The following is a 23484-nucleotide window of genomic DNA, read 5'->3' as shown; positions in this document are numbered from 1 at the left end:
GCTGTGAGTGAAAACAGCTCCCTCCATCCAGCTGGTGATGCTGCACATTTAAAAATGGAAATTTAACAAGCACAGCACTGCTCTGAGGCATGTTGGACCCACGTAACACATCCTGGCTATTCTGGGAAACAGAACTGCAAAAAAAAAAAAAATTTAAAAAAAAAAAAAAAAAAAGGATTCATCCTTCTCCTCTCTGGATGATTCCAGAATTTTTAAGATGCTGAAGTCTAGAAGTCAAAGGATCTTGAAAAAATCATTATAAATAGCAAACACACACTTGGCTTCACAGATAACACAAACACTGATCCCATTAAACACATAATTGTCCCAGTTTGGTTTTTTTTTCCCAAAAGCAGAGGTTCATCCCTGGAAATGTCTCCTGGACAGAGCAGCTCTGGCTGTTCCTCTGTGGTGCACGATGTTCACTCCTGGAGATTCAGTGCATTCCAGTTCCCTGTCAGTCAGGTGTTCTTCCTCCTTTCCCCTTGGAAAAGGAAAATTCCTAAACTTTGTTACCTGAAAAAAAATGCCCTGGGTGAAAGACAGCACAGGTGAGGAGAGCAGAGGGGCAGGTGGGGGAGACACAGAGAGAATTTGGGCTGGATTTTCCCTCATTTGCAGCCTGGAGCAGAACCTCAAGGTGCCACCCTGTTTTATTTTCCATTCTTCTCTTCTCTGGTGTAAGAGGGAATATGGCGAGCATCAGGGATACCCCATCTTATTTCCATTTTATTTTCCATTCTTCTCTGGTGTGAGAGGGAGCAGCAGGAGCAGCAGGGATACCCCATCTTATTTCCATTTTATCTTCCGTTTTCCTTTTCTCTGGTGTAAGACAGAAGAAGGGGAGCAGCAGGGATAACCCATCTTATTTTTTATTTTATTTTCCATTTTTCTCTTCTCTCATGTAAGGGGGGTTTGGGGAGCATCAAGCATAACCCATCTCTTTTTCCATTTTTCTCTTCTCTGGTATAAGAGGGCCATTTTATTTTCCATTTTTCTCTTCTCTGGTGTAAGAGGGCACACAGGGAGCAGCAGGGATAACCCATCTTACTTTCCATGTTTCTCTTCTGTCTTGTAAGAGGGAACATGGGGAGCAGCAGGGACACCCCATCTCATTTTCCATTTTTCTCTTCTCTGGTATAAGAGGGCCATTTTATTTCTGTTTTTCTCTTCTCTGGTGTAAGAGGGGACACAGGGAGCAGCAGGGATAACCCATCTTACTTTCCATTTTATTTTCCATTCTTCTCTGGTGTGAGAGGGAACACCAGGAGTAGCAGGGATAGCCCATCTCATTTTCCATTTTTCTCTTCTCTCGTGTACGGGGGGTTCGGGGGAACAGCAGGGATAACCCATTTTATTTTCCATGCTTCTCTTCTCTGCTGTAAGAGGGGACACGGGGAGCAGCAAGGATAACCCATTTCATTTTCCATTTCATTTTCCATGTTTCTCTTCTCTGCTGTAAGAGGGGACACGGGGAGCAGCAAGGATAACCCATTTCATTTTCCATTTCATTTTCCATGTTTCTCTTCTCTGCTGTAAGGGGGACACAGGGAGCAGCAGGGATACCCCATCCACAGGTGGTGCTGGATTTCCCAATGGCTTGAGGCAGAGCAGAGGAGCCGCTCGGGGAATCTGTCCAGGAGTGCCAGCAGATGCTCCGGGTGGGTTTTTGGCCGGCCCAGGGGTGTGCTAGCCCCCCAGCTTCCTCCTGGGCTGCCTCCTGCGGGCTTTCAGGATGCTGTAGTTGGCGTAGCGCGTGTGCTGCTCCGACAGCAGCGGCACGTAGAACGCGCGCAGCAGCCGCGAGGACCTGGGGGAGCAGAGGGAAAAGGGAAGATAAATCATCCCTCAGTGCCCAGCCCTCTCCTCTTGGTGCCACCAGAGCTGGCTGGCACGGGTTTAAGAGCCCAAGCTTGTGATCTCTGGAAAAATCCCTTCAAGAAATCTCTTCGAAAATCCCTTCGCCCAGGATTTTTCTCCTGGGAGGCTGAGAAGCCTCAGAGAAAAAGGAAAACAATTTTAGCTATTTATTTTTTCATCTATTTATTTTTATCTTTTTTAAAAATCTATTTATTTTATCTATTTTATTTTTTACCTATTTATTTTTTTTTAATTTAACAATTTTATCTCATTTGTGGAATGTGTTTGGAGATTGTTCACCCGCAGGTGATTGTTTCACTGGATTCTGCTGTGAGTCGTTTTCACTCATTGTCCGATCAGGGCCAAGCTGTGTCAGGACTCTGGAGAGAGTCACAAATTTTCATTATTACCTTTTTAGCATTCTGTAAGAATCCTTTCTGTATTACTTAGTTATTTATGAGAGGAACAGCAGATTTCTCTTTCCAAACCAGCTGTGGGGCTGCTGGTGGATAAAACCAGCACTGGGAGATAAAAGAAACAACGGGAAGGATTCCACTGATTGATGAATGGAAAGATATTTGCTTTTACAAATAAACTTTAGTGTTTGCTGATAAATGAAATTAGACATTGAAAGATGAAAGAAACAATGGGGAAGGAAAACCCCTAAATTCCATAAGAATTACAAATTAAAATGGAGGGTTATATATTAGAGGGAAATCTTAGTATAGTATTATTTTATACAATATAGTATCATAAAATAATAAATGAGCCTTCTGAGAACATGGAGTCAGACTCATCACTCCTTCCTTATCTGGGGGCAACACAAATCCAACACAACCTCGTGCCCACCGTCCATTCCCAGCAGGACTGAGGGGGAGAGAGGGCAGGGAGGAAATTGCTGAGAGTAATTATGAAGTATTGAAATTACTGAAAGAAATTAAATTGAACTGTAATCATTGAAAGACATGAAATCCCAGACATCAGCAGCCAGGGGGTCTTGGGGGTCACACAGCCCTGTCCTTCGGGGCACTGTGAAGGTGAAGGGGTCGTTTCCCCCCTGGCATCTCCTCTTTTCTATCCCATCTTTTCTAGGGGTCGTTTCCCCCCTGGCATCTCCTCTTTTCTATCCCATCTTTTCTAGGGGTCGTTTCCCCCCTGGCATCTCCTCTTTTCTATCCCATCTCTTCTATCCCATCCCTTTTCCCCCACGCCTCTCTGAGGAGCAAAAAGCAGCTCCGATGGGCACTGGCATTTTGCAGTTTGGCTCCTGAGCCGATCTTCTGTGGAAATATTGAATTACAGAGCGCTGGGCAGCTCTCAAAGCCACACTGAGCCATGCCCTGCCAGGGCTGGGAGCTGGCATTTCACAGCCTTCCAAAAACGGGACCAGTGGAGCACGGAGGGCTTAATGATGTCTGGGTGAAATTAGCACCTTCGATTGGGTTGCTAATTGCTGGAGCAGCGCTGGCTGAGGGCATTGTGAATGGATGTATTCTCTCATTAATGGTACAGTCTGGGTTTCAGTGTGAGGTGGACAAACAAAATCTCCTTCAGCAGCAGCTCTGAGCTTTGTGAGGCTTCAAAAACCCGAGCAACTCATTGAAACCCGGGCTGAGGCAGAGCTTTGCTCCCTCAGCACCGCAGCTTCTCTTTTTGTGTCTTTGAGATCACCTGGATGGGAAAACATCAACCCTTGCCAGCCACAAGTGTCACCCCAGCCACAGAAACGCTGGAAAAGCAGCAGCAGCTCTCAGATGGGATTGCTGAGAGCTCGGGGATGGCACAGCCCTGCTGTTCACTTCACCCCAGCTCTGCTGCTCTGCACGCCCAATCCTGGCGATTTTTTTTTTTTTTTTTCCCAGCAGAAAGACAAATTGTGTTTTGTTTGCCTGCGCTGGGGATCTTTCAAAAGCGCAGCAGAAAAACAAAGGCAGGAACTGCCACTGGGAGCTGCACGTCCCCAGGGGCTGCCGAGGCTCTGGCTGGGCTCAGCTGGCACCAGCAGCTCCTGCACCCTCCCAGCTCAGACACGGGGGACCTTCACCTCCTGTCACCTCCCTGTGGCAGCTCAGCCACCCCAGACAGCAGATGGCACATGCAAGGGGCTGGCTGACAGATGACAGGGAATATATTTAATGTTCTATTTGCATTTGCTGCTAAATTTGTCCCCCAGAGATGGAGCGTGTGGAGCCTGGATCAGCACTCGGCTCCCAGCAGCAGGGCTGAGCAGGGGATGCTTTCCCAGGGATTTGGGGCTCTGGAAAAGGCACTGCTGCAGGACTGAGCAGCTCCCAGAGCTGGAAGCACGGGGAGCCCTGGAGCTAAGCCTGTGTCCGCCTCAATTTCAGGAGAAACAGCTCAAAAACTGCTCCAGCAGCGCCAGAGGGAGCTGCTGTGGGATGGAAGGAAATCCCAAGTGAAGATGTTGCAGATGTTCCCAAATTGCCAGCCTAACATGGACTGGCAGCACTTGGACCCTGCAGTGGTGAGAGATCCCCCCTAAAACTGCAGTGGTGAGAGATCCCCCCTAAAAGTGCATTTTGTAACCTGAGTTTGGTGAGAGCAGAGCTCAGAGAGAGGCAGGAGCAGAGCAGGGAATGGCAGGAGGAGGCTGAACTCTGCCACGGAGCCACCTGGGAAGGTCCCAGAGCCACAGGGGCAGGTCCCAATGCCACCTGAGCAGGTCCCAGTCACAGGTCCCAAAGCCACCTGGGAATGTCCCAGTGCCACCTGGGCAGGTCCCAATGCCACCTGGGCAGGTCCCAGTGCCACCTGGGAATGTCCCAGTGCCACCTGGGCAGGTCCCAGTCACAGGGACAGGTCCCAGTGCCACCTGGGAAGGTCCCAGACCTACAGGGGCAGGTCCCAATGCCACCTGGGCAGGTCCCAGTCACAGGGACAGGTCCCAGTGCCACCTGGGAATGTCTCAGTGCCACCTGGGCAGGTCCCAGTGCCACCTGGGCAGGTCCCAGTGCCACCTGGGAAGGTCCCAGTGCCTCCCAGCCACAAGAAGCTCATGATCAAAGCTCTCTGCAAGCCCTTTAATGTTTGCACTTCCTCTGGAGGTGAAGTTCTGTACCAACACACACATTTCAGAGGTAATTCAGCCGCTTTAAAAACAAAACTACAGAAAACAACTGGAGGAAAACACCATTAAAGGGAACAAGACAGCCTCTTATCAAAGCAGGGGAATGCTATGCTCCAGCAAGGTGACCCAATCATTAATTTTGCACTGAGAATTTTAGTTTTTTTTTGATGGAAAACCCAAGTGTTTGGAGGAAGCAGACAGCTCAGCCCTAAAGAGCTGGAAAATATGTGCTCCTCAGAGGGGAGCTGTGATATATTTCCCCTTTTCTGTGCCAGATTCGGAGCATTCAGCCAGTATAGAATTAAATGGACCTTGGCAAAGCAGCTTCCTGAGGAGCATAATTAGCTGGTGGCTCGGAGTGCTCTCTAATTCAATTAGCAGCACCATTTATCAGAGCCAGCTGAGATTTACATTTGCACTCGCTGACGTCAATGGGAGACTCGCAGCGAGCCCCAGAGCCTCCAGTGCAGCAGGGCTGAACCGAGCTGCTGGGGTCACTCATTTCACTGATTTCACTGATTTTCACACAAGAGCTGCACTTTGGGCTGAGCTGGGGAGGTGCTCGATGCGTTTGGGGTTTGTTTTTTTGCCCCTTGCTCTGCGACCACAGAGCTGCAAACCTGAAACTTCAACTCAGCTCCAGAGATCGAGCAGGCAAGATAAGGCAGCTGTGAGAACACAGAAATGTGGCTTTAAAGCAGAAATGCACATTTAAGGGCAAATCCTCTGCACAAGGAGAGCCTTTGATGCCTCAACTGCCTCATTAATAAAATTCATTGGCCACCTCCTTCGTGCCCCAGTGCAGCAGCAGGTTCTCCTGGAAAATGCAGCTCAGGGAAGACCTTGCCAAGGAAAGCTGTGTGTGTCAGAGCCCTCCTGGGAGCTGCTCAAACACCCCCATCCCTGCCCTGCTCTTCCCTGCAGGAAGTAATCGGGTCTCTCATGGAAAACAGGAGGGCACTGAACTCTGGGCTGGTTTTTCCCAGAGGTTTTTCCAGTCTCTGTCCTGGGGTGACACCTTCAGGAGCTCTGAAGGGCTAAATCACATCCTTGTACAGCTGATACAAACGCATTCCCGTGTTTGCAGGAACGTGGGAACATCGTTCCCAGCTGGGCAGCCCTGATCCCACTCCCTGAGAGCCTGGAGGAGAGCAAACCCCAGCCCCTGCCTCTCACAGAGGCTGCAGCAAGGTGCTCGGTGCAGAACAGGCTCCAGCAGGGATCCCCCCATGGATTTTCTGCTGCCTAACCAAGGTGTGGCCCTGCTGACTGCCTCCTCTCCCTGCCAGCCTCCAGAACATTCCTCAGAGCTCATCCCCTCCGATGATTTATGCCTGTTTTGCATTTAGCTGGGACAGAACAGAGTGAAAAGTGGCCTAGGAGGAGGCGACATCCACCTCACTTCTTTGGAAAGCAACCCCAAAAAACATTGCTTCAGCAGGAAGCTTTATAAAGAAATTGTTTATTTCTTTATAAAAATACTCCTCACCACCCTCCTCACAGAGTTTCACCCTCTAAAGCAACTTAGGTCATGCATTTTGCAAGCAGGAGTTGGACAAAGGCTCCATTTTGCTGGGAATTGCATTTCAAGCTGGCATTTGCCCATGGATCTCTCTCCCCTGCCCTCTTTTACAACCAGAAATCCCAGAGTGCCCCCACCCCTCCCTCTCCAAAGTGCAAATCCTACCTGGAAGCATCAAGGAATGGCTTGTAGGCAATGGTGACCCACTCCTCTCGGTGGGAGGAGTACCTGGGCTCCCTGGGGCTCTCTGCTGCTGTGTCCAGGTCCACCAGGTAGTGGCATTTGGAGATGTCCATCTGCGGGGACAGACACAGCTGCCTTTATTTCCTGTGGCTTTGGTTCTGTGCACAATTCATTTTGTGGGGGAATCCAGCAGGAGACCACAAAAAAAAAATACTGATGAGGTGGGAAGGCTTTGATTCCATCTCCATCTCATGCACCTAATTCAAGTTTTACACAGGAAAATGCTTTTCCAAGTGGGATTAAAGAAATCTCAACTATCTGCTTTAAAACCAGTCAATTTTTAGATCAGTGGAGTTTACTGGTGAAAGATAAAGAGGATTTTAAAGTGATGCAATTCTGGTGACCCATACATACATATGTACAGATGAATGTATAATTAATAATTAATTAATGGTGACCAGCAGAACTTATTCCTTCCCCTGCAGCAACAACACCCAAACTTCTCAAGGACAAACTTCTCAATAAATTGTGTTACCTGCAGGACACAGGTAACGTAATTTGAAGGTTTTCAAGCAAAACCTTTGTGGGGGAATCCAGCAGGAGACCACACTATGAAACCCCCTCCTTCCTGCTGGGAGTCCTGTGTCTTACCCTGCCTTACTCCCTCAAACTCTTCCTTGAGGGATCTCAGCTCACTCTCCCACAAAATTTTACTGCCAACTTCCTTGGCCATGCTTGACATCCCTTTTCTGAAGCACCTTTGGGGCTTGATGTAACAATTTAGGCTGGAAACAATTTAATTAGGTGGATAGCAGATGGCTCTGTGGCATCGCAGCAGAGTGGCAAATGAAATTACACCACAGGAAACGCAGCTGAGGATGCTGAATCCACTTTGTGCTCGGTGTGAGAGGAACATTCCAGGCCCTGGGAGAGGCTCTGGCTCATTAGCACAAGGACTCCCAAACCACTAACCAAGTTTTTCTGGAAGTGATGTGGAATCATTCAGAGAAAGACAAGTTGCTGCCTCAAGGACCTCACTTGTCTCATTCTAAATGCTGCCCTGACTCCAAATTCCAGGTGCAAGCCACGTTTCCCTTGTATTTTCACATTACAAAGAAGCCAAGGATGATATTCCTCCTGCTCTGCAGCACCTCTGCATTGATTTGGGGATTTACACAAGACCTGGGTGGTGCCCAGACCTTGCAATGAAAGAAAGGAACGAGTTCTGCTGAACAAAGCTGTGAGGGATTTCTAAATTACATCCTCTCCTCTTCTGTTCCCCTTTCCTTTTCCTCCTCCCACTCTTTCTTTATTTGATATCGCTGCTCTGCCAAGTGGAGGAGAGCTGAGCTGGATCCCATCCTGGCTGACAGGAGTGGGAACACCCAGAGCTGGGGCTAAGGGCACATCTGCTGCTGCCACGGGGTCTGGAGGGTGCTGGAAGTGAAGAGAAAATGCTTAAAAACCCTTTTCACTGAAGGCAGCTGCTGTTAGCAGCTTTCAGCCCAATCTGCTGGTCCTGCTTGGATGTATCTTGAGAAGAAATAATATTCCTTATCTGTTTCTTGGCACTTTCAGAGACAAATGCACCTCCCCAGCTGGGCAAGTGCAAGGTAAGTGCAGCTCGATGTGATTAAGGAAAGAGAGATTGCAAAGCAAGATCAAATCACTCTTCCCCCAGTGTCTCATAGCAACAGGAACACTGAGGTTCCCTCTTCCATTTCCAAGCAGAGCAGTAATAGATACTCACACCTGAAACAGGGAGATCACAGCCATTAATGCCTTTATCCACGGCTCACATAATCCTCCTGAATGATTTGTTTTCTCCCCTTTAAATGACCAACAGCCTTGTGCTATTGAGATTTATCCCCTCTCACAGTCCTGTCCAGGTCTTGCTAATTATTCTTCTACTTTTTAAAAAAATCTGAATATGCTCATACTCACTAAATATAGGGAAAGATCTTGATCTTTTGGTGTAATTAGCAGGTCAAAAGTAAGAGTTTTAAACCCCTGTTTAATTTCTGATTTCTCAAGTCCTAGGCCCTTGAGCTTGCATGAGAAAGAACAAAGTTGTAGGGTGACATTAAGGAGCAAGCATGAAACAAAAATGTGTTTTGCTCTATTAGTCACAGGCTGGAGCAGCCAGCTGTCTGCGCTAAAAATAAGCCCCAGTTAAAGATTTCATAAATTAAATGCACTGCAGCAGACAGCTCCTCTCAGGTGGGAACACGCCTCCTTCCCATTTCCAGTAACTGCATAATCAGCCTCAAAATAAGAATTTTAACCCACAAGACTGCCAAGATTGAACCTGTCAGTTCAGCAATAATTTTAAGACATTCCTATCTGTGTTTTGTTTAGTTCAAATAGGAAATAAATCAATATTCCAATACGCATTATCTTAGCAGATTCCCACTAATGCAATTAAGTTCCAAATTAAGTTCCTCCTCCTCAGTTGAAAATATGATGAATAGTTTTATATTTAAAAAGAAATAAAAGAGGAAATTTTCAATTCCTGCTCAGTGACAAATATTTTCTGTGGGGGACTTCAAATTACTCATTCCTGTGATCACATTAACACACTACACTAAACCCCAAACTGCAATCATTAGGAATTCTTACTTCTGCTGCTTCTTTTGTTATCATTATGTCTTCAAACTGGCAGATGAAAGGCAAACAGAAGCCACTCACAAGAATGGGGAGACTTCCAAGTGCTGCAGAGGGACCAATTTTGCTTTGGAACTCCCCAGGAAGCAGAAATGGGGAGAGGCATTGCAATAATTTAAATTATCCAGCAGAAATGGGGAGATCCACTGTGAGGCATTGCAATAATTTCAATTATCCAGCAGAAATGGGAGATCCACTGTGAGGCATTGCAATAATTTCAATTACCCAGCAGAAATGGGGAGATCCACTGTGAGGCATTGCAATAATTTCAATTATCCAGCAGAAATGGGGAGATCCACTGTGAGCATTGCAATAATTTAAATTATCCAGCAGAAATGGGGAGATCCACTGTGAGGCATTGCAATAATTTCAACTATCCAGCGAGGTAAGGGAAAGCAAGCTGGAACAAATCCTTACATATCGAGAGGGCTCCTCCTTGTTCTGGTCGTTCATGTCTGCAGGAATGATCCTGGTGGCCAAGGGCCCCTTGGCAAAGGGTTTGGGCAGCTGGCCCCGGAATTCTGACAGGATGAACTGGAGCTGCCAGCTGCAGAGAGCAGGGAGAGCATTGTGTGAGAGCCCCAAAACCAGAACCAAGGACTCCATCCCCAGGTGACTCCCAGGAACTTGTGGCCAATGTGCTGATCAGAAACCTTCAAAATCCTTTATTTGGGTACTTCTGAGCACCAAAACCAGAACCAAGGACTCCATTCCCAGAAACACCAGGGATTAACAGGAACTTATGGCCAAAGTGATCAAAAACCTTCAGAATCCTTTAGTTGGGTACTTTTGAGCACCAGAACCAGAAGCAAGGACTCCATCCCCAGGAACATCAAGGATTCTCAAGAACTTGTGGCCACTGTGCTCATCAGAACCCTTCAGAATCCTTTATTTGGGTACTTTTGAGGACCCAAACCAGAACCAAGGACACCATCCCCAGGCACAGCAAGGATTCCCAAGAACTTGTGGCCAACATGATGATGAAAAACCTTCAGAATCCTTTATTTGGGTACTTTTGAGCACCAGAACCAGAACCAAGGACTCCATCCCCAGGAACATCAAGGATTCTCAGGAACTTGTGGCCATTGTGCTCATCAGAACCCTTCAGAATCCTTTATTTGGGTACTTTTGAGCACCAGAACCAAGGAGACCATCCCCAGGTGATCCCCAGGAACTTGTGGTCAATGTGCTGACCAAAAACCTTCAAAACCTTTAATTTGGGTATTTTTGAGCCCCAAAACCAAGGACACCATCCCCAGGCACACCAGAGACTCCCAGGAACTTGTGGCCAGTTTTTCTGATGAAAAACCTTCAGAATCCTTTATCTGGGTGCTTTAACACTGCTTATGGCACCGCTGGTGACAGCAGAGATCCAAGTTCCTGAGGGTTCCTCACACCCATGACTGTGCCCCTCATTATCCACCTGCCCTAATTGCCCCTTTCCCTCCCAGGGCAGCACTCACTTGTCTGGCAGCAGGAAGCTGCTGGGGAACCTGTGCCACTCCTTCCCCACACAGACATGGACTGGCCTCCCCTCGGGCACCGTGTGGATGCTGGGGTCAGTGGCAATCCTGTGGAATTCAGGGTACAGGTCCAGGGGCCCGTGGTAGCCTGTGGGAGGCAGAAAACCGTCATTAAGCTTAGAGGGGTATTTAATTAAAGCCTACAAAGGTTGTTTCATGTGTAATTTTTTTAACTGGTGACTCAGTGAATAAATGAACTGGTTTATGCTAAGAAGTGGCTGCATTCAAAGCTTCCCCTCTTACCAATTTTATTCACATTTCCCTGCCTGTCAATGGCCACCAAAACCCCAAAACAATACTGATGAGGTGGGAAGGCTTTGATTCCATCTCCATTAAGGACTCATGCACCTAATTCCCATTTTACACAGGAAAATGCTTTTCCAAGTGGGATTATCAGAAATCTGAACTATCTGCTTTAAAACCAGTCAGGTTTTACATCAGTGGAGTTTACTGGTGAAAGGTAAAGAGGATTTTTAAGTGATGCAATTCTGGTGACCCATACATACATATGTATAGATGAATGTATAATTAATAATTAATTAATGGTGACCAGCAGAACTTATTCCTTCCCCTGCAGCAACAACACCCAAACTTCTCAAGGACAAACTTCTCAATAAATTGTGTTACCTGCAGGACACAGGTAACGTAATTTGAAGGTTTTCAAGCAAAACCTTTGTGGGGGAATCCAGCAGGAGACCACACTATGAAACCTCCTCCTTCCTGCTGGGAATCCTGTGTCTTACCTGCCTTCAAACTCTTCCTTGAGGGATCTCAGCTCACTCTCCCACGAAATTTTACTGCCAACTCCCTTTTCTACAGCACAACTTTTGCAGCCCTGAGCCCAAGGGCCAGGAGGGCAGAGGGCAAATGTGGAATACCAACCTTTGAATAAGGCAACAGAGCGTGAGAGTGACAAAAGGCCAAAGAGGAGGACAGTCCCCAGGGCCAGCCAGTTGGAGGACACTGTGTAGTGCTCCAGGCGGTAGCGCTGGAAGATGAAGTGGTAACATTTCTCAGGGAAGAGATTAAAAAAAAAAAGAGAGACAATACGAAGTTACTCCAACTCTGATCCATTCAGCAAAATTCACATTTTTCATAAAGCTCTTACAACAGTGTGTCCCCCACCAGATTTTTAAATTCAGAGCCATCAAAATGCACAGAAACTCATAGGGTTTGGTCATATTTAAGTGATAATTTGGGGTATTTCAGTGTTTTTATGCTTCCTAGGAAAGGCTCTGGACCTAAAGTGCTCTCTCAAGGGTTCCAGTTTGGTTGCTCCCAGGTGAACCAGGGGCAAGGGTCCCTTTCAGAAGTTCCCTGCACACTCACCTGATTTTCCATGCTGGACTGAACTCCTGCCTAACACAAGCTCCATGACCCAGATTTCCAGAGTGACCTCTGCTTGTTTACCCTGCCTGCACAAACCACAGCTTTGAAGTGAACAAAACACCACAGAGCACATTCTGCGCCCAGCTTTGAACACAAGTCACTCTCTGCAACTCATAAAAGAAAAACTGATAAAAGAAAAACTGATAAAAAGAAAAATTTATAAAAGAAAAATTGATAAAAAGAAAAACTGATAAAAAGAAAAACTGATAAAAGAAAAGTCCTTTAGGTTTGGTTTTTTCAATTAAAAAGCCTTCCTGGGACAGCCAGGAGGAAATCCATCCAGTCCCTGCCTTGGTCCCTCCCTGCTGCTCTGCAGGAGTGGTTGTTCACTCCCTGCCCTCAGCTGCTTTCTGTTTCTCTTGTCCTGTTTGCATTTTTCTCATAACATCCATGTAGTTTGGAGGGGGACAGTGACAGGCTTGTCCTGCTGGTGGGCAATCAGCTCCAGATTCTCAGATGGATGCTCCAGACTGGGCAAAATGTCATCAAACAGTGGCAAAATATGCAAGAAACGTACAGGGGGGAAAGTTTCCTCAGGTTACAATAAAAATAAATGAACATTGCTCTGTGATGTTCTGAGAGCACAGAGGAATTCTCAGTCAGAGCCAGAAAATTGGTGACATTCCAAGCTGGATCCTGGTGAAGGCAAGGACTGGAACTCATCTGGGAGTGATGGAGATCCAGAGTGGGAACAGCACCTGAGCAGGGGGAGGATGAGGGACTGAGGGTGGCAGGAATTGCAGGGCAGAGCAGGAACAGCAGGGTGAGGCCAAACAGCTGGAACAGGCTCCAACAGGGACTCCTGGCTGCATTCCTGAGCCTTTCTAACAGCAGGAGATGAATAATTCTGAGCTTTGGGAAGGTTTATATCAGTCTCTATTAGTGCTTTGCTCTGTGAAGTGTTTCAAGTGATGTTTACTAAACATCCAGGTTTTGGCTCTTCCAAATGTTCAGTGCAATTCCCAACATTTAAATGAGATCCTTTTGCTTTTTTTCAGCCCAGTGAGGGAGGGATTCCTTCTGAGACACATCAAAATGCATTTCCTACACACCCACATTCCTGCCCTTAGAGCTGAGCAGCCAAGGAGCCACAATTCCATCAGCAGGTCACTGAACCCTCAGGAATCTCTTGGATTTTGGGTGCTGCTGGCACTACAGCACCACAGCTCCAGAATTCCCATTTGGGACTGGAGAACAGCTCAAAGTCACAATGAAATAACAGCTGGGAAATATTCTCAGCTGTTTATTGAACACCACTGGAATTTACCTGAAGAGCAGAGAGAGCCACAGCACCAGAGAGACAGATGAGGGGGTAGATGGGGAAGAGGAATCTCTCTTCTTTGTGGGGCTGGCTGAAGAAAATCAGGATCCAGATGTACATGGGAGCCAGGGTCAGCCAGTAGGGACGGCCCAGGTTCTGAACTGGAAGAAACAAAACCTCAGCAAAGGAGAAATGCAGGAATTCCTTCTCTTGCACAATCCCCTCCCACACCCAAAGCCCACTCTGGAGACCCAAACACGCCCTGTCCTGAGCACCAGTGCTGCTAAAACCCAGGTAACACACCCCAAACAGCCAGCAGGGCATTTTCCTCAGAGGATTTTTGCAAATTTCTACAATGCTAACAATTCCAATGGCCTTAGGAAGAGCAGAAGCAGAAAACAAATATTAGTGGACCCAAAGCCCACTCTGGAGACCCAAACACGCCCTGTCCTGAGCACCAGTGCTGCTAAAACCCAGGTAACACACCCCAAACAGCCAGCAGGGCGTTTTCCTCAGAGGATTTTTGCAGATTCCAACAACACTGACAATTCCCACAGCCTTAGAAGAGCAAAAACAGAAAATAAGAGTTGGTGGATCCAAGAAGGCACAAATCCATCAGGAACTGCCAGGTGTGAGGAGGCAGACAGGAGTGCTGGGTTTCCTGCTGGGCACTGTGCACACCAAGATCAGAAAGGGCCTCCTCAGGAGCTGCCCTTCCCCTCCCAAATGGTTGTTTGGAGCCCGAGGTTTGCCCAACCTTCATTGCCTCATTACAAAAACAACACCGGGAGAGCTCTCCCAGGCGCCTCCTGCTTAACAGAGGAAATAACTGATTCAAAAATAACAACAATTACCCTGAATTTCAGTCACACTGAGGAGGGCTCTGCGCTGCCTGACAATTTTCAGTCCCTCTCCTACCCCTTGCTACTCCCAACAGCAGAGTTAAGCAATTAAGCCAGCGGCATTTCACAGACAATAAGAACAAAGCGCTTGGCAGAGTCGCTCCTGCTGTTCAGCACAAGAACACCAAGTGAACAGCAGGAAATCTTGCATTTACAGGAGCTCCTACTGAGCTTTTACTGCTTTCTGAGAGTTTGTCACTCGCAGCCAAGGAACAGACATAAGCAAACACCCCTGAACATACATTTTCATCGAGGATTGTGTTACTGTTTGTTGTAGTCAGTAAAAAAAACAGAGGGAGCACAGCACTGACTGGACTGATGAATCTGGAGGCTGCTGCTGAGCCCTGATGAATTTTCCTCAGGAAAACAGCAGTAAGGAATTTACACTTCCCCTCTGGAGTCACTCACAAGTGTCATGTGTTCAAACTGATGTCATTTTATTCAAGAAAAAGCCCAGTGTGAAGTAGGGAATATTCTGGTTCCTCTTTTTCTGTTTTGTTTTTTTTTAAACTCTCATATATCCCATATAGCCCAGAGCAGGGCTCACTCCTGGCAGCTGAAAAACCCAGAGTGCCCAGAACAGCCCAGCCTCAACCCCAAAAGGTTTCTACCAATTTCCAGCTGCAGACAAGATGGGAACAACACCAGGTTCAGCTTCTTCCCCCTTCAGGATTATTGGCTGGGCCATTCCTGATGGATTAAATGTCACAGTGAAGCTCAGGAACCGCACACCTTGTCAGGCTCACTTTTTTAACACATTTTTCCTCTTGAGGTGGAGGCAAGGAACAATCCTGAACCCTAATGAGCTGCAGGAACTTTCCTGGTGCTCCAAAGGCTCTCCCTGCTCCCAGTTTCACTTTCAGCAGGGAAAAGCTGCTCTTAGGCAGGCAAACCCTGCACTCACCACGGAATTTCTGCAGCAGACACTCCATCAGACAGGTCAGAGGCAGCACCAGCAGGGCCAGCACAAAAACCACATTGAAATTCAGAAAGCCATTGATGAAATAGAAGTACCAGGGTTCTGTACCTAAAGGAAAGGAAAAAAGAGATTTGAAACTCAAGTATGAATGGATGGAGCAGCAGCTTTGGCCCTTCTCTGCCTGACACAACCCACCAGAGTATCTCACACTCACACCTGCACAAGAAACTTCATTGTCTTCCTGCTCAGAAATTAATTTTTCTCCTTATTTTTAATCTGAGGGTGAAAAATAGTCAGTATTACAGCTGCTGCCCATGAACCCCAGAGCCAGCAGAACTCTGTGACACAGAGCTCACCCCTCCATTCAGCAGGAAAGCAGAAGTGGAAACTTCTAAAATTGGGAAATTTGACCCCAAATTCATCCTTTCTTTCTAACTGCAGAGGAGTCACACAAAACCACACAATGCCATGTAATTCTGGAGTGAGGATGTTCATTCTGGGTTGGCAGCAACAGAAAGGTACCAAAAAGGATTAAGAAGGGAAGGAGTTTGTATTCTCACTTCACCCCAACAAAGCCTCTGCCACTAAATGCTGGTTTTGGTCCCTCCTTTCACTCAGCACTATTTAAATGTCCCAAATTCAGCCTGTTCTGACACCAAGAGGAGCCAGGCAGCTCTGCCTCCACACTTTGGAGCTGGCTGCAAGCTCTGCAGGATGTAAACTGAAAGAAACTCCAGTCCAACTGTCATTTATTTAGACTCTTAACTCAGGATGCTTAAAGCCCTTAACAATGAGGAATGCCAGTTCCTCTCCACACATTTCCAACTCTCTCGGTGTGATTAGCTCAATCAGCCAGTAAATGACACGCGGGGGCTTTAATCACGGCACTGTTGTGACATGTGTCACATGCCACAGCAATTTCCTGCAATCAGAGCCACTTACATCGGGTCCGTGTTGAAATTAATCAGACAACTGAATAGCAGCAAGGAAAACCCGAGGGCTCTGCGGCTCCTGCAGCTAAAAAAAGGGGAGAAGCTGCACTGGGGGTGTCACAAACACGGCACTGCAGTCACTGCCTGGCCAAGCAGCCTGGGTTTGTACAGGAAAGCCTGAGTTACCAGCTCTGAAAGTAAACAGCAATTATAGAAATAAGTTCTAAATCTTTGAAGGGTAAGTCCAGGGACCATCCCGTCACCTTTGTGGCTGAGATGGGAAGCAAAGGGAATTCACCCTGAATTCACCTCTTCCTGCTCTGGTTTCAGATTTGGCAGCCTGGGGGTCAGGAGTGAAGGACATTTCATAAAACACAACTCCTCCCCAACCCAAATGCAGCCCAGATAACACTGCTAATAAACAGAGCAGCTGCTCTGAAGCAAAGCTTTCACCAAAAAATAGCTGCTCGCTCACATTTTTTTGCAGTGTGACTGAATTGCCCAGAAAAAAACAAGCACTGAGCCTCCCCTGCTTCTCCAATGAGGGATTTTCTTCTCTGTGAGAGGCTAAAAAAAATAAAAAGGGAGGAAAAAAGAGAAGAGAACAGTGCACAGCAGGCAGAGAGCACCAGGCTGGCTCACTGGTGACGCAGCCATTCAGAGGCACTCAGGCTCAAAGCCTCCCAGGGCAAAAGGGATTTTATTCCTCTTATCCACACGGCTCAAGGTGAACTGCAGCCTCAAAAAGGAACAACCCCACTGCAGGCAAGAAGTGCTGGCCCAGAACATCATCTTTGAAGCAGGGAGGGACACTGAGAACTCCCCATGCTCAGGGGTTAACGGGAATGTGCTTGGAGAGAGGAGCTGGAGAATCTTCCTGCAAGGATGCACATCGCAGAGCTGGGCAGCTGTGGGATCCAGGACACAGACTGGGGAAAGCAGTGGGAAAGGAACACCCAGGCAGCTCCTGGCACGGTGGTTCCATGGGGAACAGCAGCTGGAAGCTCTGTCAGACCCCAGTGAGAAAATGCTTTGAACTCTGAGGCCTGGGAACGGCCCCAGGAGCAATTGCAGAACTCAGGAGTGAATCAAATTTATCCACGCTGCACCCTGAGCACAGGAATGGTGAGGGCAGCTCAGGCCAGAGCAGGGGAGCTGTAAAAGAGGTTTGGGACAAGGAGCCCCACCCTGGGCTGAAGGCTGAGTGCAGGAACTGCAGCTGGCAAGCAGAAACTAAGCTGCAATGATTTGGTCATGAGTCACAGCCCTCGCTCTGATTCAGCGCTGCTACAATGAACAGTCTGCTCACTGAATTTCATTTATTCTCACTCTGCTCAAGGAGCAGGGCTCCACAGAGAAAGGAGGGACACGAGCAGCTCCAGCACCTTCCACCCAAGCTGAACAAAGCCTCCCAAAGTGGGAAAAACTCTGGTCACAAATTAAGTACACAAAAACACCCCAAAGCCTCAGAAACAGGGATTTACTCTTGGCAGCTGTTTTCCCTTGGCTGTAGAAACCAAATCACTCCAGGGAAATATTAACTGCACAATATTTATGTAGAGGGAGCATATTGCTAAAGACAGAGGAAAAAAAAATTAATTGAACCTTGTCTCACAAACACTGCAGTGCTTACACTGGAGATGATCTGGGCTGGTGACTCTGCCCCCATCATGTGAACGTTGGGAAATCCCAGCTTGCAGAGCCAAGAGGGATTGGCCAGCCTTTCATCTCCCCTGGCTGTGTTATTTTTCCCCAGTGTTTTGAAGCTCTCTAAACACACAGCGTTGTCCTGGCCACACTGCATTAAAGAGCAGTTCCAGGCAGGCTCCTTTACTAGCCCGAGGATGTTGTGTGAATGTCACTGTGAATAAAACTCTTCAGGACAGACGGGTCCCTGGAGGCTTCTGCAAACAACTCATGCACCAGTGTGGAAAAGGTCAGGCACAAGGCCCTGCCAAAACCGATCAGAGACAGAGCCTGGAGCTCACTTACACAAAACTCCCGGCCCCACACTTCAGAGCCTTCCTGCAGAGGCCCAGAGCCCTGGCAGAGCAGCTGCTGCCCTGCCGTGCCAGGCGCAAGTGACAAATCAGCACCACCCAGAACAGCCCCTCAACCCAACCAGCAGTGCCAGCTGCCAGAGAAAGCCCTGATGCTGCTGCTGCCAGTGCTGAGCCCTCCTCAACAGCTCCTCTGGCCTCACACAGAGCACACAGATCCTGCAGGCATCCCCTGGGCTCTGCCAGCCCTTCTACAGCCCTGCTAGAAATCAATTTCCAGCTCTGGAAGTGCAGGATACGGCCAGAAAGCAGTCTGGATTCTGCACAGAGCACAGAGATCCTGCAGGCATCCCCTGGGCTCTGCCAGCCCTTCTAAAGCCCTGCTAGAAATCAATTTCCAGCTCTGGAAGTGCAGGATACGGCCAGAAAGCAGTCTGGATTCTGCACCATTCCTCACTTTCCCAAAGTTCTGCAGCCTGACTGCGAGGACAAGCAGCCAGGAACGGATCCAAGCTGACAAACACACACGGGCCACTTGTGCCCAGGCAGTGAGACACCTCCTGGCAGCTTCACGGGAGTGGAAAGTGAACAAAAGCAGCACAACTCCCAGCCTGGAGGAACCGGCAGCGCATTGCCAGCTCGACAGAGACATCCCGTGTCCAGAAGCTGCAGCTGCAGCCCTCGGAGCCGGCAGGAACAGGAGCTGGCAGCTGCTCTGGCTGTAGGGCACAAAAAGCACTGCCAGTCGAGGGCCAGGGCAGCCAGAAAAGCTCGGGCTGCCTTCCTCGTTATCCCAAACTCACCGTAGAGATCAGGCCCGTGGGGGGTGAAGACATTGTACAAAACGATGTTGAGAGGTGCCACCACCAGCTTGCCATAGTGATAGCTGTCCACCACCACCAAGGGCACCTGGGGGAAAGCAGATTTTGGTTAAAGTGCAGCAGCTGCAGCAGATTTTCCTAAAGGAACTCATTTCCCAAAGGAACTCATTCCTTGCGTTGCCATCCATTCCCTCTTTGTGCTGTGGCATGTCACAGCCACATTTTATGAAAAATCCTTTTCTTTGGGATTTTTTTTCTCCTGAGAAGCTGAGAGGCCTCAGGGACAGAATGTACAATGGTTATCTGCTGCTGTGGAATGCAACAGGTGCATCTGGGATTGGTCTTGTGTGGTTGCTTCTAATTAATGGCCAATCACAGTCTCAGTCAGTCACAAACCTTTGTTATCATTCTTTCTTTTTCTATTCTTAGCCAGCCCTCTGATGAAATCCTTTCTTCTATTCTTTTAGTACAGTTTTATAATATATATCATAAAATAATAAATCAAGCCTTCTGAACCATGGAGTCAGATCCTCGTCTCTTCCCTCATCCTCAGACCCCTGTTAACACCAGCACAGTGGCTGGCACTCACCAAAAACAGGATCAAGGACACCACACACCAGTTCAGGAAACTCTTCCACCTCTTCTTCAGGATCAACAAGTCAAAGGCAATAGGAAGCCTGGAAGAGAGACCAGCTGTCAGCTGGAGGCTTTGAGAACCCCACTGCAGCTTCTGCTGCCCCTTCACAGCAAGAGGCAGAACCACCGCTCTGCTCTTACTCCAGATTCATCATCCAGCTCAGGATTCACCCAAATTAATGCCAGCAAATCTGCCCAGCCTGAGTTTTCCAAAAGCCAGGAAGGCTGTAGCAAGGATCCAGGGCTAAGCTGGCAGCTCAGTGCCTGCTGGCTCTGCCCAGGCAGGTGCAGAGCAGCTGAGAAAGGGCAGCAGGTGCTCCTTACCCCAGAGCTGCGCTGAAGGGCCAGCCCAGCAGGGCTCCAGCAGCCACCCCCAGCACTGCCACCGAGGTCCTGTCCATGTACCAGCCCGTCATGGCCACCACCGTGGTGTACATGCAGAAGCTGCTGGGCAGGAAAGCTGCAACACAAGGGGATGAGAGGTCAGCACAGGCTCCCCACACTTCACACAATGCTGCTGCAAGTCTTGCAGTGGCTGGGAGAGCAGGTACAGCCAGCCTGAGGGGACAGCACACAAAGGCAAAGTGCCAAAGTGCCAGCTCCTGCCTTAGAGCAAGGGCAGGCAGGCCAGGAGCCTGTGTAAAGGCACTGCAGTACTAAAAACAGGAGCCAGCAACAGAAACAGGCCTGGGAATTGTAACACAGAGAACAAAAATTGAATCAATGCTTGTTCAGTCATGGGAACACAACAAAGAGCACCCAGAGATGTGATTTTCTTCTCTCTGAACCTTTGTCAGTGCCAGTGCCAAGCCAACTCACCTGCAGAAGCACAGAACATGCCCGTGCTGAGCACCAGGAAGGCCAACATCAGCCTGCTCACGTGCAGCCCAAACTTCTTGCACACAGCCCTGGGGAAGCAGCAGAGAAACAGGTACCACAAAACAGCCCCAGGGCCAAATCAGCAGCACCAAGGCATGCAGAACCACAAACAACCCATGGAGCAGCCTGAGAGCTCTGAGCTGGGGCAGCCCCAACACTCAGCTGCCGCCTCTCCTGGGGGTTCAGACCCTGAGTTTCACCAGTACAAAACTCTGAGTGGGGCCTGGATTCTCCCAGCTGCGCTTGTGCAAATCTCAGGAGTGGTGGCTGCACTGCTGCACACTCCCATCCATCCCCTCAGCCCTCACAAAACCCCACCATGCAAAAAAAAGCCACAGCTCATCTCTTTAAACCAGAATGTGGATGAGAAGATATGTGTCAGTGCTCCGGTTTAACGAGATGAGCTGCGGCTTCTGACAAACAAAAAAACTCATGCAAGGTAGTGGATTAAAAATCAGGAATCAAGAGGCAGCAGGTAAAAATAAAAATCCAGTTGAAACAAGATAATTGCATGTTAGGGCTACTGATTTTAGTGGCTGTAAACAGCACTGGCAGAGAGATTCCAGACAGCAGCAATCAGTGTGTTCCAGTCAAATTCACTGGGATAAGCAAACACAGCAGCAGACTCTCCTCAGTCTGCAACACTCCCACCCTGCTTGCTGCCAGCAGTGAGGAAACGAGTGGAGTCAACAAAATGCTGGAGCAGAGGTGTGGGTGGGACATCTGGGAGTGCAATTTTGTCCCAGTGGTAACATTCTGACCAGCATCCCAGTGAGTTATTACGAAAACTTGTATTTTCTCATCTACACACGAGCCTCAAAGCCTAATTCCTGTGGCAGGAGCTGTCCCTGGCACTCACACTGCTCCCACACAGCCCCTGCAGACACTCTGACACTCACTTGTAGAAGTAGAGTTCACAAACACAGCTCAGGAAGGCCAGGAAGCATCGCAGGAAATAGAAGATGAGAACCTAGCAGACAAAGACAGAGTCTGAATGAGGCACAGGACACAAAATGGGCTTGTAAAACATCAGGGGAAACCCACAAACCCTTGGAAATCCTTCCAGGGAGGTCAATGTTTGTCAACAAACCAGTTTTACAAACATGAAGTGAATTTCAACCATGTTTTAAAAAAATGAAGTGAATTTCAACCATGTTTTATAAACGTGAAGTGAATTTCAACCGTGGTTTTTAACAATGAAGTCAATTTCAACACCAAACACAACGGCTATTTCACACACACTGAATGTACATTTCTTCCTCTCAAAAGCAGCTTCCACACACCGAATTTACCTTGTTGGTTTGCAGAACCCTGGCGTGGAACCAGGCTGGCAAGGCATGGAGCCACAGGTAAGCATAGGAGCGGATGGCGTAGGCAGGAGAGTACTCCCAGGTCTGAAACCCCTTCCCATAAATGAGGTAGTGTGTCTACAACAGAGATCAAATAAATAAATTAACTTGCAGCACACAAAGCAGAGAGTTTGCCACAAAGCAGAGTTTCCAGAGCAAAATATTTCTCATTGAAACAGAGGGATCAGCACAAGGTTATAAATAAATCTGCATTTGCACAAGCCAACTGGAAACTGAAACAGAGAGCACGAGGTCCTAAATAAAGGGGCATTTGCAAATTGCCGATCCCAAGGGCAGGAAGGGACTCACCGGCTCCCAGTAGTTAAAGGTCTCATCACAATCCGAGATGTTGCTCAGCAGAGCTGCACAGAACCTGGCCGAGATCAGACACTTGAAAGCTGTTGATCCTTCAGGGGCCCAGACGTGCCCTGCTTTGCTCCCGGATGATCTAATCCAAAAGCAGGGCAGGTAAAAAAAAAAAAAAAATTACAAATATGCAGCAGGAAAACTCAGCTACAAGATCACGGGTGACAAGGTGACAGCGAGCAAAGGGCTGAGGGTGGCATTAGGGCAGGATGGGGATGCCAGTGCCCTCACAAGGTGACACCGAGCAAAGGGCTGAGGGTGGCATTAGGGCAGGATGGGGATGCCAGTGCCCTCACAAGGTGACACCGAGCAAAGGGCTGAGGGTGGCATTAGGGCAGGATGGGGATGCCAGTGCCCTCACAAGGTGACAGCGAGCAAAGGGCTGAGGGTGCATTAGGGCAGGATGGGGATGGAGATGCCGGTGCCCTCACAAGGAAGCAGCAGCAGCCCCTCAGCACCGGGCCGGGGATGCTCCGGCACCGTCCCCACAGCACGGACCGCCCGTGTAAACCCCGGCACCGGCAGCCCCGGTAGCCTCAGCAGCCCCGGCGGCCTCAGCAGCCTCGGTGGTCCCGGTAGCCCCAGCAGCCCCGGCAGCCCCGGTGGTCTCAGCAGCCCCGGCAGCCCCGCAGCCTCAGCAGCCCCGGCGGCCTCAGCAGCCTCCGTGGCCCCGGTGGCCCCGGTACCCTCAGCAGCCCCAGTACCCTCAGCATCCCCGGTAGCCCCGCTCGGTCCCCGGCAGCACCCACTCGTTCCGCGCCTCCTCGCTGCCCGCGGGCTCGGGCCGCCGCCCCGCCGCGTCCCCGCCGCCCGCCCGCGGCCGCTGCCGGGCCCCCTTGGCGGCCATGCCGGGTACGGGCAGGCAGCGCCCGCCGCCCGCCGCGGCCCGGCCCGAGCAGCTGCGGCAGCGCCGCCGAAGCCGCCGCCGCCATCACGGGTGTGGGCAGCGCGCTCCCGGCGGGCGGCGGCAGCGCCACGGGGACCGGGAGCGACACCGGCACCGACAGACGGACAGGGACCGACAGAGGGACCGACAGACGGACAGGGACCGGGACCGACACAGGGACCGACAGACGGACAGGGACCGACAGACGGACAGGGACCGGGACCGACACAGGGACCGACAGACGGACAGGGACCGACAGAGGGACTGACAGGGACCGGGACCCACACAGGGACCGACACCGGGA

General features: G+C 49.2%; 1 protein-coding gene across 1 annotated transcript; it reads right to left on the bottom strand.

Moving 5' to 3' along the window:
• Positions 1–1349: 1349 nt before the first annotated feature.
• On the bottom strand, positions 1350–23226 carry ALG9 (ALG9 alpha-1,2-mannosyltransferase). Its single transcript, XM_063178338.1, is given in 16 exon segments — positions 1350–1810; positions 6636–6766; positions 9735–9864; positions 10781–10928; positions 11723–11852; positions 13497–13651; positions 15297–15419; positions 19047–19152; positions 19654–19741; positions 20025–20160; positions 20520–20608; positions 21479–21549; positions 21872–22006; positions 22238–22376; positions 23044–23175; positions 23177–23226. Coding segments are annotated over 16 exon segments (1884 nt in total). The 3' UTR covers positions 1350–1689.
• Positions 23227–23484: the final 258 nt, after the last annotated feature.

This window comes from Melospiza melodia, chromosome 29 (assembly GCF_035770615.1).
Source record: "Melospiza melodia melodia isolate bMelMel2 chromosome 29, bMelMel2.pri, whole genome shotgun sequence".
NCBI classification, from domain to species: Eukaryota; Metazoa; Chordata; class Aves; order Passeriformes; family Passerellidae; genus Melospiza; species Melospiza melodia.
The sequence above is the reverse complement of the archived record's forward strand: the minus strand, read 5'-3'. Positions and strand labels throughout refer to the sequence as shown.